The following is a 17127-nucleotide window of genomic DNA, read 5'->3' as shown; positions in this document are numbered from 1 at the left end:
CCAGTGTTTTTCAACCACTGTGCCGGGGCACACTAGTGTGCCGTGAGAGATCATCAGGTGTGCCGCAGAAAATTACCCAAATGTCACTCACTGGTCCAGAAAAGCAACTGTTGCATCAAATAATTTATAACCACATGCTCTAATTGATTGTATGATTGCACTATTTGTGGTATGCAGGCATTGTACAACGGGGCCCCCATATCCAGTATTCACAGAATCATCATCATCCAGTTCATAACAACAATTAAAATAGATATAGTCACCTACAAATGAAACAGAGGGCGCTTGTTTTATTGAGCAGGTCTTGCATAGAAGCCATAATAAGGCCATATCGTGTATTTTTTTAAATTTTAGGCTATGGTATGTTTATTTTTTCTTCACACAGGATGTTAGTGTGCCGTGGGACATTTTAAGTGTCAAAAGTGTGCCGTGGCACAAAAAAGGTTGAAAAACACTGCCCTAATCATCATCTTTAAAAATGGTGTCTGACGTGCCCACTTCTGCCCACATTTTCAAAAGCCACAAATTACGTCATCCATGTGAATTCTGATCCTCCAAGCTTGGAAACTGCCAATCCACATGGACAGCATACTCTTACGTCCCCCAGTAATGTGGCAGCTTGTTTGTGAAAATATGGCTGGAAGTGAGCACGTCGAACGCCAATTTTAAAGGTGGTGGCCAGCCGCCACCATGATGCTAACTGGCTGAAGCTAACTCTGCAAATCCTGAACCCCTGCGCACCATGTTACAGAAAATAATAACCGTTGCAGTGTCAATCTAAATTGGCTCAAAGCCTGTGTGAATGTTGAGGTAAACAGAAAGTGAGTGTTTCTTTCTAGGCCTGTCCAAACCCCCCTCTCTCCGTCTTACACTCCCAGTTTAGGAATATCCAGGCGATTGAGCTGGAGAATGATGGCACGGGCGTGGGCTTTGGGATTGTGGAGAGCCAGAGCTCAGGCATCATGGTCAAGACCATCCTCCCCGGGGGAGTGGCTGACCGGGTAACGTGCGCCGTTTGACCTGTTTTCATGTTGTGAAGTGTAATCCATATTTATTCATCACATTGGACAGCCTATTGGAACAGTCCTGAAATGTAGACTCACTCTGGCTCTGCCCAAACAAACCTTCCACAAGGATGGGACTTCTTGATTCTTGACCCCACAGTGACCACTTGATGGCAATCCTGTCTCACTGGCTAGTGATAGCACCCAAATCCTTTGTTCACATGGGGGTCTTTTGGGAATTGTCAACAAAATACAAGGCCGCCATATTGGTTTCCTTTGGTCTACTGGTACTGCTGTGTTCCATGATATTGTGGCCACGAGCCTCATATTACCTAGCTAGCCAATGGCAACTGCTCAAATAAAGGACATCTTTAGGTCAGGCTGTTTGATTTAGATTTCTTATTTCGTAATTGTTTGATAGAATTTGAAGCACTAAGATTATGTGCACATCTGTGATTTGTATGTGGCATGCTTTGAAGGACATTACTGTAATGTCTAGTGGAGGTGTTGAGGGATCTTGAACTGAAGTACCTGACTGGTTTTAAATTGTGAATTGTTAAGACTACTGGAGGTGTGCCTCTGGGCTGTTAGGGCTGTGTTGATCTTTGCTTAGTCTTGATACAATCATAACACATAAGCCAGAGGAGGCTGATCCCAGATCAGCTGTTTGCCTGGGACTGAGTTCCGTTGTGCTGTGTGCAGGATAAGCGCTTGCGCAGTGGTGATCTGATCCTGCGGATTGGTGACACTGACCTGGCAGGGATGGGCAGTGAGCAGGTGGCACAGGTGCTCAAGCAGGCCAGCACCAGGGTCAGACTGCTCATCGCCAGAGACACCACGGACAACGACCTGTCTCACCCTGTTACCCAGCAACAAGAGACAAGAGCAGCCCAGGTGCATAAAGTGAGTTTGAACTGATCCTGTTTGATTTTGTGTGTGTGTGTGTGTGTGTGTGTGTGTGTGTGTGTGTGTGTGTGTGTGTGTGTGTGTGTGTGTGTGTGTGTGCGTGTGTTTTGGGCAAAGGTTGTTGATATTTAAGTGGTTTTGCATGTCTTGAAAAGCACTATAAAAATTAAATGTATTATTATTATTATTATTATTATTATTATTTATACTCAACAGCCAATCAAATCACACCTCTTCATTCCATGCTTCTGAGGAAGCGTGACTGGTTGGAATAGTCTGTGGCTTGATCCAATACTTTTTATTCAGCACACGCATAAGAAATTCAACAACAAGTGTGTTGGATTATAAGGCCTGCACTTTTTCTTTGCTCTATGATACTTGATTAGCCTAAAGTGCTTTGGTGATGACTACAGATTTAGATGTGAATGAGGTATGCTTGCGTCCGTGTTCTGGTAGCACACCAAGGCTATAGCTATGCACCCTAAATCTGGAGACAAGTACACATTACCGAGAATAACTGCTTTTTCAGACGACCACACAGAGGAAGAATAGGCACTTCTTTGAAAAAGTGCCTTACTTTGTCAATGTCAGGGATGTGATGTGATGGCTCCAAAAGCTTTGTCTGGCAAACAGCAGTAAGATCCCAATTTCTTTTCCACTGAAGCATCTCTGCCAGTAATCTGCATGTTGACGTGTTTGACTCTCTTTGCAGCTCTCTGAACCTGAGAAGGATAAGACCTATGATGTGAGATTTACTAAGAATGCACGCGGTCTGGGACTCACTGTTGGCAGAACCTCAGTCCCCCCTGGCTCAGGTATGCTTTAGGGGCCTGATGGTCTTTAGTCACCGTGGGCTGCTGCCACTACAGTCGTCCTGGCATGATGACCTCTCTCCTTACATTCTAGATTCCAGTGGCATTGTGGTCAAGAGTATAGAGAAGGGCAGTGCAGTGGACCAGAATGGACAATTGCACATTGGAGATCACATCTTATCTGTGAGTTCATCACATGCTCTCTATGCATCTGTATTGATAGAGAATTCTATATTGCAACAATTAATGTGTGTTGTTTTTTACATGGCTGCGAAGGGTCCTTATGTACTTCAGCAGTATTCACTGCTGCTCTATCCTTTGTTCTATGGTGCTTTACGCATGTTAGAGATAAGATAAGCATACAACTGTTACACCCACCAACGTAATAACTTCCTACCAACGTAATAAACCACCAACGTAATAAAAATGTGCACAAAATCAGCATATTTTAAAAGTAATAATCCTGCCAACGTAATAATTTCCCACCAACGTAATAACTATTGCCTGCTGCCAATGTAATAATTCAATTTCCCACCAACATTTGCAGGAAGTTATTACGTTGGTGGGAATGTTTAAAAAGTATTACATTAACTTCCCACCAATGTAATAAATCACTGATTTAGTGATATTATATCTGTTTTATCAGTTGTAAGGTATAGTTGTTAAAATCTCATAACCACAAAGCGTTATACCCCCCCCCCCCCCCCCTTACTTATCTCTACTTATTATTCATCACATTTACTAGGTGCCAAGCAAAAGCTACAAGGATACTCCTTGTGTTCTTTTGTTATTATTTCACTTACCGGTAAATAAATGCCATAATTGTAGTCTGTGGCAGCCCTTAGAACCGTGTAGTAAATAGTTTTTCAATTTCAATTTAAATGTAATATCACTTATAGAGCGCCAAAACATTGCACATGTCTCATGGCGCTTTACAGAGTGTTATACATGTAGGAAGAAACCTCGAGCAGATCCACGACTCAAGAGCCTGACCCATCTGCCTAGGGTCAGTACAGAACAGTAAGGTCTGTTTACATGAAAAATAAAATGTACAAATGTACAAATGTACATGTAGTATATTTATAGGGAGAGGTCCCTGACTCTTTATGCAAAGTTGCTTTGGCATCCATTGTGTTTGCCATACAAATAGTTTAACACCTTTAGTGGGGGCCAAGAAGATTACTGCATAGGCAATAATTATTTTTCTACCTTTTGTTATTTTCATCACATTTTTACTGGGGGCCACACAGTTGTGAATGCACCCAAAGTGTTTCTACCTTCTCTTACTGGAGGCCAAGCAGTAAAGCTGCGCTGTCTCTACCCTTCTAACTTATGTTTCACTAGTTCACATTACGGAATTTGCATAAAGACATAATAGCATAATAGAAGAGCATGTTTGGTGAAGTCTCTGGCCATGGTCCTGTAGTGGAACCTTTTGTAGTGGAGTCCTTTTGCGGAATCGTGCAGGAGTCGACTGCACAGGCAGGAGTCGAGCAGGATCTCGCCATACAGCCCTTTATTCTTTAACTATGGAAGACGGGAGGCGTAAGGGGAGGTGGTGGGTTGTGAGCGGAGTAACGCCGATGCTGCAACTTCGGCAGGTAGACTGCTAATAAGTAACCTGACTGATTGAAGAAGGAAGCGTGGCAAATTCCGTCACGCTTTTCCCAAACTTTTTGCTCATTTTCCCAAGCATTTTGTTCATTAATCGAGTTTTGGGTATTAGGCTATAGCATATTATATCACTATTCTATGTTATAACTACTATGTTATTTTCTGTCGTTATAATCACTATACTTGCATACTTTACTTGAGTATAACCTTCTCCAAGACCCAGTGATACTAATTAAAAGATGATACTTGTGGGTCTGGTCTGTTCCCGAGAGCTCTGACTATTTCAAAAAGGTTCCCACATTAGAGCTAAAACAATGTAACATTTTCATTAATGAGTCTGGCATGGGCTTATGTACCTCCCTCTCTTTCTTCACTCGCAGAACACTACTCCCACTAATTGTAGTTGTTTTGAGTTGAGTGAAATTGTGATTTCAATTGAATTTGAACTTAGTGGTGGAGCAGATAAGCTCATATATAAAACATATTGTGCATTTTATGACTAAAGTATGATATTTTGTCCAGTGCTTCTAGAGACTCTAAACTTCATTTTCAGACGTGGAGCCACTTTATATTTGACCTCTGGGGCCAGGCACTCAAAACAAATGTCACTAATTTTCAGGAGTAAAATATTACTGCAAGTCATTTTAAAATTTTACTGTGTAATCTAGAACTTATATTAACTGCCATGTATGTCTGCTTGAGTGCATTATGACATCAAATGGAATATTTATTTGGCAACATTCTTATACAGCCTGAATTCCAAACGTTGGGACGCTTTGTAAAATGTGAATAAAAAACAATGCTGTGATTTACAAATCATATCTACAACATATCATTTGTTAAAGGAGAGAAATGTGAATATTTTATGGAAAATATTAGCACATTTTGAATTTGATGCCAGCAACACGTCTCAACAAATTTGGGACAGGGGCAACAAAAGGCTGGAAAAGTTTAAAACAGATAGTTTGCACAACCGTGTTTTCGGCGAGCATGCTGCGACTTCTGTTTGGTTTTACATTTGGACCGTGCAGAGCTGTGGCAGTAGGCTACACTGTAGCCCGGTCAGCCAGGCTATTGCATAGTATTATGATCTGTAGGATAATTGGGTTGATTGCGATTTTCATGTGATCATGCTGCACATGACATATTACCCTACTGTGTTAGAAGTTATTGCTCCCACTCCTTTAACATCATAGGCTGTTGTTTTGGCTACATCATATCATAGGCTCTTGTTTTGGCTAATACCATTCGCCTTGTCCATTAATTCTGTATATTGGAACACCTCGATTTATTAAAAAAACATAAGTCAGAAGAGTAGAAACACTGTAGCTTTACTGCTTGACCCCCAGTAAGAGAAGGCAGAAACACAATGGGTGCATTCACATCTGCTTGGCCCCCAGTAAAAAGGTGAGGAAAATAACTAAAGGTAGAAAGACAATGATATCCTATGCAGTAATCTGTTTGGCCCCCACTAAAGGTGTTGAACTATGTGTAAGGCAAAAACACAATGGATGACAAATCAACTTTCCATGAAGAGTCTGGGACCTGTCCCTATAAATATACTACATTTAAAAAATATTTACTATATGGTTCTAGAGCTGCCACAGACTGCAATTATGACCTTTATTTAAGTGAAATAATAACAAAAGATCACAAGGGGTGTCCATGTAGCTTTGCTTGGGTCCAAGTAAAGGTGATGAATAATAAGTTGATTGGGGGGGGGGGCTACAAAGTTTTATGGTCATGAGATGGTTTAGATGGTGACAATTATTGACAACTATACCTTTACAACTGATAAGACAGATGTAATATCACTACATCGGGGATTTATTACATTGGTGGGAAGTTAATGTAATCATTTTTTAAACTTCCCACCAACGTAATTACTTCCTGCAAACGGAAATTGGGTTATTATGTTGGCAGTAGGCAACAGTTATTACATTGGTGGGAAATTATTACATTGGCAGGATTATTACGTTTAAAATGTGCTGAGTTTGTGCCGAATTTTTATTACGTTGGTGGTTTATTATGTTGGTGGGAAGTTATTACGTTGGTGGGTGTTACATACAACATTTCCATTAGTTGGCTTAGCTTTTTATGGTGTAGTTTTATGGTCGGGGGGCGTGAAATCCAGCAGAAGAGCTAGAACTGTCTCAGCTTACAGCTGCACATAATATGTCTCCAATATGCATAAAAGAAAGCTAGCTTTTTTTTTTATGTTTTAACTGTCAATAGTACTGTGACTGGTGTGTTGATACTGGCTCAAGCTAGCTTCCTAGAGAAAGAGGGTGAAATTTTCCTTTGGATGAATTAAAGTCATTGAGCTAGGACACCAAATATATTGGAAAATGTGCATACCGGTAGTTCCTCTAAAGTGTAAAGTGGTTTTGAGAAATGATGTTGCACAGGACTAATGTCGAAAAGAGGGCGTGTGTGTGTGACTGTGTTGTGCTGCTGTCCAGGTGGACGGCCAGAGGTTGCAGGGCTACACTGAGCAGCAGGCCTCGCATCTGCTCCGACAGACGGGCCAGACGGTCTGCCTGACGTTGCTGAGGCGGGCCTCCACGGTCCAGCCAGCGCCGCCCCTCCCGGCCATCCCCAAACCTCCACGCACATCAAAGGCCAACCAGAACCGCAAGATCAGCTTCAGCACCGACCACGGTACACCTCACAGCCCTCCCCTTCACTCTTTCAGCATACATACTGCATACTGCACCGCAGTCAATCACTCACCTCTCCCTCTCCTTCTCCTGTGATGTTGAATGACAGATGAGAAGATTCAAAATTACTGTTTAAGTTTGAAAGACAAGGCTGTCATGATCAATAGGACCAGCTCCATGGAGAGAAGTAAGTCAAGCAGCATGCTCAGTGAAATAGAATTTCTCATTTGTGTACGCTAAATGCTCTAATGAAGCTATTACTGGGTATAATAGTGTGTATAATTGCTTCTCAATAGAGTGTAACACTTATGGCCCATGGTGTATGAATAGACCCATTATTACCTAGTTAAACTTACCGTGTATGTTTGTCAGTGGAAATATATGAAAAAAATAATGTGTGCTTTATTAGGAGTGACACTCACAGAGGCTGAAGTAGTGCAGCTAAGAAATAGATGGCAGGACAAGGTTGGGGACCAGAGTGAAGTAATGGTAGGTACACTACTTTAAACAATCACAAATCTAGTCAAGTAATTTCTAGTCACAAGTTATTTCATTAATACAGTTTCACAGCAATGGTGTGTATGATTGTATGTGTATAAGTGTGTGCATGTCTGCTCACATGTGTGTGTGTGTGTGTGTGTGTGTGTGTGTGTGTGTGTGTGTGTTTGTGTGTGTGTGTGTGTGTGTGCGTGTGTGTGTGTGTGTGTGTGTGTGTGTGTGTGTGTGTGTTGTGCAAAGGTGGTGCAGGTGCAGAAGTTCTCTGAGTGCAGCAGCCTGGGTGTGAGTCTGGAGGCACGGGGAGGCCGTCACTACATCTGCTCCATGCTGCCCGAGGGGCCTGTGGGGCAGAGCGGTCGCGTCCAGCTGGGGGACGAGCTGCTAGAGGTGGGGACCACACCACACCACACCGCACCACACCACGCCACGCCACATCACACCACACCGCACCGCACCACACCACACCGCACCACACCGCACCACACCGCATCACACCGCACCACACCGCACCGCATCACACCGCACCACACCGCATCACACCACACCGCACCACACCGCACCGCACCACACCACACCACACCACACCGCACCACACCGCACCACACCGCACCACACCACACCACACCGCACCACACCGCACCACACCGCATCACACCGCACCGCACCACACCACACCACACCGCACTGCACCACACCACACCACACCGCACCACACCACACCGCACCGCACCGCACCACACCGCATTACACCGCACCACACCGCATCGCATCGCACCACACCGCACCACACCGCACCACACCACACCGCACCTCACCACACCACACCACATCACACCACACCACGCCGCACCACGCCGCACCATACCACACCACACCGGACCACACCACACCACACCGCATCACACCATACCATACCATACCACATCACACCACACCACACCAGACCACACCACACCACACCACACCACACCATACCACACCTCAGTATTATGTATAATTACTGTATACTGCATATACATACACCACTGATTAAGACTGGGACACACAGACAAATGAGCAGACCTGCAAGCTAAATACTGAAGCAGCATGGAAAATGTAATCTTTCACTTCTCATGAGCAGTTGCAATCTATCCACTGTGTTTTCACTGGTGTAAATATAATTGTGTACAGTGACGTTAGTAGCACAGGTAATTATCCACAGCAAAACACTTCTATCAGGTCTCAGGCTCTTTTGCTGTTCCAGTCCATTACCTTTTGAAGGATTGTGTTCAACATGGCACAGGACAAATGAGAGCCGATAATAGTTTTCCTACTATGAAGAACCTCTGAGCATTTCATCACACGTTAACTCTAATGCAGAATTTATTTCTATCTGTGATTAAACTTTTACCATCAAGTCTCGATAAATATGCAGTGTCGATATATACAATCATTTCTTCTCAACACCATGTCATATAAACTGACAATTACTTTAATTGTTCAAAAGGATTATGATGCAGTTACGCACACATTTACAAAGACATGTATTCAAGGGAGACAAGTATGTTTTCTGCAACAGACGAGAAGTTCTCTGTCATTGTAATACCAAGTATTCAGCGGCCTTGGCAAAAAATAAAATCCACATATAAAACATATTAACTGGTAGGTAGTAAAAATAGATGTCCATGACCTACAGTGGTATAATAGCAGACTTATTCTGCAGCCAACAGTCCCCTCGGTCCATGGAGCTGCATACAGCCAATAAGAACATGGCTCACTGACGTGAAGAGCAGCTTCAGTTTTGTGTCTGAGAAGAAGCTTCAGCAGACACAGAGCTAAAGAACCGATTGTCATAGTGAGATTTAACCATGACATTCAGTGACACTCATTTTCACATCAGTGGGGTGCACGGCACAGGTGTTTCCTTGACAGCACAGGATAATGCAGGGATATGTTTTTTTGTATTATTTAATGCAGTTACATTTACCTGTGTCAGTAAGTTGTAACAATTATTAGTTGTGATGTTTGACATGCATAATCCAGATGGGTTCCTGTGTCTGGTAGTCTTCACTAATCCAGATTTAGACTGTACAATCCCTCCCATGTATTGTGTCAGCCATTAAAACCTGCTAATTAGCTCAGCTTTTGAAGTGAGCTTAGCGGACTCTCTGTATGGTTATCTGCATGTTTGACATATAAAGCTGTGGGCTTTGTGTTACACTCACTGGTTTGTAATTACTAAAAAGTTTATTCAAAGTGCACTGGACTGTAGCAACCATATTTGTAAACATTCATGGAGCCACTTCAGTGTTGTTTAGAATCAGACATGGTTGACCTGTCCAGTATTCGTCGCTTGTGTGCCCAACCCTGGCAGGTGAACGGCATCAGTGTGGTGGGAGAGACTCACAAGGAGGTGGTGAGTCTGCTGAAGGAGCTCCCTCTCCAGGTGTGCCTGGTGTGCTGCCACCCTGTTACGCCCCCAGACCGGACGCAGGAGAATGAAGACGAACGTGACCTGCAGCTCTCCCTCAAAGAACTCCTCCATGAGTTCAATGAAATGGTATCCTTGTGTGTTTGTATCGCTTACACTATGATAGTAGTGCCATCAAACCCTAAGATTAGGCCAGGTGTTTATTAGCTCTAATGACTTTAACAGTCGTTATTGGAGACCGGTGATACATTGGCCACATGTCCTAAATGTTGACCTTATCAAAGCTGTGGAATCAGATATATTTTAGTTTAAACATTACATGCCAATTCAGTATGCTAGGAGCTAGTGTTACGCTGGAACATACATAGCCAGCATAGGATGATGATTAAATATTGCAAGTTTATGGTTTTGTTCAGCATGTACAGTGGTCATACGTCAATGTTAAACTGGTAAAAATAGTGTAAAAATAGCATAGCAATTGTAATGAAACAAAATATTACAGACTAGTGTAGCCCAATGTGTTGAATTCTTTCATCTCAACTGTCTTGTGTGCTGTTCCACAGGTTGAGCAGAACTGTGTGAGTGTGACCCCTAAGGACGCACAGGACTCTGGGAAGGTGGATGGCCTGTCCCCTCTGGCCATGTGGGAGACTCAGGTGCAGACGTACGAGCTGCTGAAGGGGGAGGCCGGCTTGGGCTTCAGCATCCTGGACTATCAGGCATGTAGCTGACGCACCAATCACTGCCATTATACCTACTGTACTGTACATACACACTGCAGTAACAGCAATCAAGGGATCCACGTATTGTAATGATTGCCTGATTTCTCGGAGAAAAAGCTTTGTTTCATGTTTGTCCTTGTGGAAGATAGGCATTGTGGTATCCAAGTTATGCAGGCACATAATGTTGGAATTGCACTTTTTTGAATCGGCTGTGTTTTGAACGGAAATCGACTTTTTTCATGACATTTAAGATCAGTCATTTGAAACAATGAGAGAATCAATCTTTCCTTCTTTCTTTCTATTTTTATGTTTTTCTTTCTTTCCCACTCTGACCTAGGACCCAGAAGACCCACTTAAGACAGTGATTGTGATTCGCTCGCTGGTTCCTGGTGGATTGGCAGAAAGAGATGGTCGTTTGTTACCAGGCGACCGGCTGATGTTCGTTAATGACACAGACCTTCGCCATGCCAGCTTAGACCATGCTGTTCAGGTCCTAAAGAGCACTGCTTACGGCACTGTACGGATTGGTGTGGCCAAACCTTTACCAGTAAGTCGAGCATTCGGGATTTAGATTCTTGATAACCATTGATGGAACTCTTGATAACCATTGATGAAACCTACTAACAATTAATTAGGAATATGGTAGCAAGGCTGTTGGTCTATTCCATTTAATGAATTACAAATAAATGGCAAAAAATGCAACCTGACTCACTCTAATCCAAATGGAATAAGCCTGTTGATAGATTGTATTTATTCACTGAATATTCTGTGTTATTTCTTCATGAGATATTGTATAGTTGTTTTTAGTGAAATGCTCTTAAATAGAGCATACTGTATTTCTGATACCTTAATGCATACATGGGCAACATACGGCCCGCGGGCCACATCCTGCCCGTGGGCTTTCCCTGACCGGCCCGCGTAAGGTCCTTGAAAGAACAATAGTCAAGAGCCTAGCATAAAGATAATGCATGCAAATCAATATCGTTGTTTTTATTTTGAAAGCGACTGCTATTTGTACGCCCATACATTTGTGCGTGGATGCATACGACGTAAACACCTTCACTGATGTGCTGGTGAATAGAATTTATGCTTCTGCGTCGACACAATTTATGTCGGCGTAAACCTTTCAAAGTTTTGTGTCTCTTACAGTATGTCTGCGTCGTTCACCACCGCAAAGGTTGTTAGAAGGAACTCCTACTGCTGCTCGTTGGCGATACGAAGTGTTCATTTCAAAACGTTACTGGCAGATAGACAGTTTACAATCGGATAACCCCATAATTGTAACCAAAATATGTCTGAGTTTATTTGCAAAGCTTATGTTAGCGAACTAGTATGATGCTACTACCCACAGGTTGCTTGAAGCAGCCGGCTCAACACACAGAGCGAGTTGACATCACAGTTATGTGCATAAAGTTAAAGCAAAAACATAGCCTACATTTTAAAAATAGTTTTCTTTGTGCATGTTGATTAACTAATGACAGCCTACTATTGTCTGCTCCACATTTTCGTAGTCTAATTCTGCATAGAGTTAATTTAATGATGGTAATGATTTAATTATGAAATATTGCTGAGTGTTGATGAAATGGTGGCACAAGCCTATCGGCTGTACTGACTCCTTCACATTTTCATGACCTAGCCTAATTATATAGATATTGTAGTACTTTGTATCAGTCTTTGAAAACTGAAAAAAATGTCAATGTCAAAAAATCCCTCACATCTTCATCTGTTCTTACGACTAGTAAACAAAACCATATGATTTACTTAATGTTATACAAGAACAGAATAGAATTGAACAGAATTGAGTTCAGACTTGAGTTCGGTATTTTGGGTCCGGCCATCCTCAACAGTCCCAGTTTGTCATGTGGCCCCTTGGGGAAATTAGTTGCCCACCCCTGCCTTAATGTATGTAATATATTAATGAATACTGTTATTTGCATCTTTTAATATTCAAACATTCCAATATTGATTTATTAGTTGATAAATGTGTGATTTGCAACACAAAATACACACAAAATCTGTTGGAGTCTATGTTGTCTTCTGGCTCTATGGAGGATAAAATCATATTGTCAGAAAGCACAGTGTATGGGTTGTACTTGGTGAAAACAAAACCACGTAGTTGTATTTGCTCATTGAAGATGTCACAACTATTCTGATGAGCTAGACAAAATGGCAGAAGCATTATAGTCTGAAGTTGATGACAGCTGAGTGAGAGACCAGCTGGCTCGTGGAAAAATGCCACGACTCGCCGAATATGTGGTGCCATTTTTGAATTCACATCAGTTATCCATGCGTTTGTTTTCACCGAGTTGTCCCAAATCAGAAGTAGCTGCGATATCCACCATATGCTCTCTATTGGGTGGTCGATTGGTTTTGTCTGGTTCATTAGGTGTTCTGGTTCTATATTTGGTCTGTATGTTGTGTACATGTGTATCTGATCTCCTATTGGTCGACAGGCTTTTTGTTGTGTGTCGTGGCTTAGAAACAGGCAACCTCGTGTCTGGTTGCAGGCAGGTTTGAATTTTTAATGCCACTCAAACTGAACACAATACCACCCCTGTGTGAGTGTGTGTGCTGTGGGCTCCTGAAGATTTTATTGGAAACACATTAGACACCCTTCTGCCTCCTCCTGCCTGAGCTCATTATCGGTTATTACTTTTGAACTGAACTTTAATCATTTGTTTGTTTAATTCTTCGCTGCCAGTGTGATTGTAATGCGCCGGAATTGCCAACTGAGACCACCTGCGGGGCCCAAGACACCAAAACAGAGAATGACATCAGGCACAGGACTGCCCTAAGCAGCAACAGCGTCGCAGAGAGAGCGCGGCAGAGTCCTGCATCAGAGGTAAACTGCTTCCACCACTCTGAAATACAGCTATCTTCTTTTTACACATAATCCAGGCAAGCAGCACAGCAACATACCAGTAGTGATTCTGACCTGGGCAAGGCTGACCTGTTGTGCCCCAGAGAACAAGGCTGTGCACAGTGTATACGCTGTAGGAAGTTAAGTGTATGCATTTTTTCTTGTCATGCTTTCCTGTTAGTTGGTAAGGTGGACAGAAAGGGCGCAGTAGATGTTGATTGTGAGAAGACTTCCTTAGGAAGAGAGTGGGTCACTAGTGGAAAGAGAAAGTGCAGGTTTTCTTGATGGTTACAAGAGCACAGGATCTGATGACTGGACCAAAGTCCAGCAAGAAACATGATGTGCTGTGTATGTGTGTGTGTGTGTATGTGTGTTTATGCGTGTGTGTCTGTGTATGTGTGTGTGTGTGTGTGTGTGTGTGTGTGTGTGTGTGTTTGTGTGTGTGTGTGTGTGTGTGTGTGTGTGTGTGAGAGAGAGAGAGAGAGAGAGAGAGATGATGATGATGAGGATGATGCTGTCTTTTTTCAGTGTTGTGCTACATTGTGACATTAGGATGTCTCGCTTGCTGTTGTTCTATAGGCTGCTGTTGTTGTTTTCTGTGTGCTGTGTGTGTGTGTGTGTGTGCTGTGTGTCCATGCTGTGCGGTTGCTGCACTTCTTTCCTTTAGATGTGGTTATAGCCCTCAGCCTCATGGCCAGGTTGGACCTTTTGTTTCAACCTGTTCCAATTAGTTATCATTAACCCTGATGTTCTGCAATTAAACCCTTCACAAGTCACTGTAATTACAGAGCAGGGATATTTCTACTGAGAGGTTGGAACTGATCCATGTTCTCTGAATCACATAAACAAAGCTAATTCACTGAGTACAGTTTTTAACACTCTCTCGTTACACAAGGGTAACAACTCCAAAACTTCTTATGTTAACTATTCACTATTGTATTTTGGCAACTAATTGCCTATCTTGTGTAGTGTGTATCGTATTGAGTGTTGAAAGCAATCATTTGCAAATCATTTGTTGATATTATTGTGATACTTCCAAGTAAAATCTCTTCATTGAGTTGCTATAGTTACGTTTTAAAATAGGCTTAGCAGTCTGAACCATAGGCTATTTATCAGGTTGCTGTCCTGTTAAAAGTAAACAGAATGTTGATGTGTGTACGTGAGGGGATGTAGGGGAAAGCGAGGGAGAGTAAGGCTTTTGTTTAGCAAGAGGATGATGATCTACTCAATCCACTCCTGTATTGATAGTTCAGCACATACAATAGTCCAAGACACTGATAGATGTATGGATTTACCACAGTGATGCAAGCACATTGACACAAATAACACATTTGCATATGCATGGATTCTGAAAGCTGTTACATTCCAAATGTTAAAGGATTATTAACCATGTGAAAGTTAACACAGGCATTATGGTTATAGGTAGTGCATGGTAATGGTGGTAATTTTAGACAGTTTGTTTCCACACAGCTGTCCCCTCAGGAGGAGAAGGTCGGAGGTCAGCTGGGCGGCATGGAGACGGCGGGCAGACGTTACACCGCCACGTCTCCCGGCAGCAGCTTTCAGAGGACTGTCACCGTTGTCAGGGGCAACACTAGCCTTGGTATGTCGTGGATGTGCTTCATGGTGCTGGTGTCTCTGTGTGTGTACATCGTCAGCATGGCCACGCTGGCTAGTGTGGTGGCCCTCAGTGATGTGTGAATTTGTGTATTTGTGTGTGAAGGTGTGTGTGTGTGAGCAATGTAACTGCTGTAAATTTTATTTACTAATGGAATTTGACATGTGTAATTGGGGGAATGATCTTTTTTAATCAGATTTAATAACATGCTATGGAGTCATTGTCAAATTTGTAAAGCTTTTTAATTTGTCAGTGTAACAGTTTGATATTAAATCTACCATGACAGAATGTATAAAACTTCAGAGTTTAATATGAGGTAAACCTTCAAAGTTTAGCCTTAATTTGAATTGGCTTTCATATTTATTGAAAATGCAAAGACATTCTAATTGTATATTGTACCAAAATCAGTATGAGTCTTATTGTGTAATTTAAGTCTCTTTTATGATGTTCAAAACATGAAGGTTACCATGTTCTCATTTGTAGCACTGTATTTTGGCACCAGGGACTGGCTGATGGTGATTGTTAAAATCTACCTGGTGGCTGCATGTCTGGAACTTTCTGTGAAGGTAGCCTCACATGGCTTTGACTGGGAGGCACAAGACTAGGCCTGGTGGGGATAGTGCAACTCTTGTCAGTGGTTGCCATGCAGCCGAGTCCTCTTTCTCTCGATTTCTGCTCGTGTGGCTGACGTTTTGGCTAATTTGCTCTGTCACATTTCCCTAGCTTGCTGAAAGATATAGAGTGCTTAACTTGCCCATGTCCTGTCTGATTATTTCTCAGTACAGCTTAGTTTTTCACAGAAAAGATAATTTGGTCTCCCTATCCTTCAGTTGGGCATTGCTAATATACTCATGGCATGACATACTGTAGCAACTGATTTGTATCACTGAGGAGATACTGAGGTGTTATGATAAATTGTGACTAGAGCACAGTGGTATAATAATAAGAATTTCATTTTTTTGCGTCGTGGAAAGTAGTACCTGTTGGCAGCCCTCCTGGGTTAGGACACAGAGACGGACTCCCTCCTGCTCCTGTTTGTGGAGTGGAGTGTGAAGGATGGAGAGCTGTGGCGGTGGCCGTCTGTAGTGCTGCCAGTGGAAGAAATCCAAGAGCTCTTCTGCTGTGTCGGTGTGCGAGGGTAGCAGACAGTCAGCCAGTGGTGACCAATTCTCCACAGAGCACACAGCTGACGCCCACTCTGACTGGCCGGCTGAAAACAACCTTTAGATGACACTCCTGGCCTCTACAGGCACCTTCATTAAATAAACAACCCTCAGCGTACTTTTGATGGAAAGAGAGGGATCATTGGGCACCTGACCGCTGGGGTCCAACCCTCAGTAGACCAGGGTCCAGTGAGATTTGGCCAGCTTTTAGCCTACAAGGAGAAATGAAAAATAATATCCTAAATATCCTAGTGAATGAACATTTATTGTATTTGCAGTTGACCGAAATAGTTGACACAGCACTAGATTCACATTGTGTAAGTGGAACATTCTAGTTCCATGTCAGTTCTTTAACTAAGCACCCTAGTGTTCACTAATAGCTTTGGTCAAACTTAGCATTTCTGCCAAAAGGTCCTGGTCTCTGCTTGTTAGTAGGCAAACATGTCTGATATCCTGTTAGGGTTTGTCACACCCACACTCCCACACCTGTGAGAAAATTCTGTTTAGGGTATTATCACTGATACTGGCAGGCGTCTACTGTGACACCTTGGCATAATGGTCATTTGAGGCTACTTTAGTGTTCCAACCACTGGAAAGGTTTCTGGCAACCACCATCTGACAGTCTTCTTTTAGTCCTGGAATCACTGTTAGATGAACAACAAGTTACATGATGTACTGAATAAGATAAGAGTTTAGTTATCTAATGAAATTGGTAGAATAAAGCAGGCTAGCCTAGCCTTAAATCCAGATTAGGCCCTACCACAGTTAGACTAAGAAGAATTTACAGGCCAATCCTTTGTGTGGCATGATGTGTGTGAACCATCGTTTTCTTGCCTTGGATATTGTCAACTATAGCATGA

General features: G+C 42.6%; 1 protein-coding gene across 1 annotated transcript in view; it reads left to right on the top strand.

The window, feature by feature from the left end:
- Nucleotides 1-17127, top strand: part of LOC143133479 (multiple PDZ domain protein) — a 41870-nt gene that overhangs the window by 3383 nt on the left and 21360 nt on the right. Inside the window, 12 exon segments of the mRNA XM_076293241.1 lie at nucleotides 886-1001; nucleotides 1707-1907; nucleotides 2623-2725; nucleotides 2817-2905; nucleotides 6799-6997; nucleotides 7406-7485; nucleotides 7735-7881; nucleotides 9848-10033; nucleotides 10468-10623; nucleotides 10964-11173; nucleotides 13328-13468; nucleotides 14969-15089. Of these exon segments, the coding sequence (XP_076149356.1) occupies nucleotides 886-1001; nucleotides 1707-1907; nucleotides 2623-2725; nucleotides 2817-2905; nucleotides 6799-6997; nucleotides 7406-7485; nucleotides 7735-7881; nucleotides 9848-10033; nucleotides 10468-10623; nucleotides 10964-11173; nucleotides 13328-13468; nucleotides 14969-15089 (1749 nt within the window).

This window comes from Alosa pseudoharengus, unplaced genomic scaffold (genome assembly GCF_046254945.1).
Source record: "Alosa pseudoharengus isolate Yale_2024_CS ecotype anadromous, Long Island Sound unplaced genomic scaffold, YU_APseudo_1.1 YU_APseudo_1.1_scf_2, whole genome shotgun sequence".
NCBI lineage: Eukaryota > Metazoa > Chordata > Actinopteri > Clupeiformes > Clupeidae > Alosa > Alosa pseudoharengus.
The sequence above is the reverse complement of the archived record's forward strand: the minus strand, read 5'-3'. Positions and strand labels throughout refer to the sequence as shown.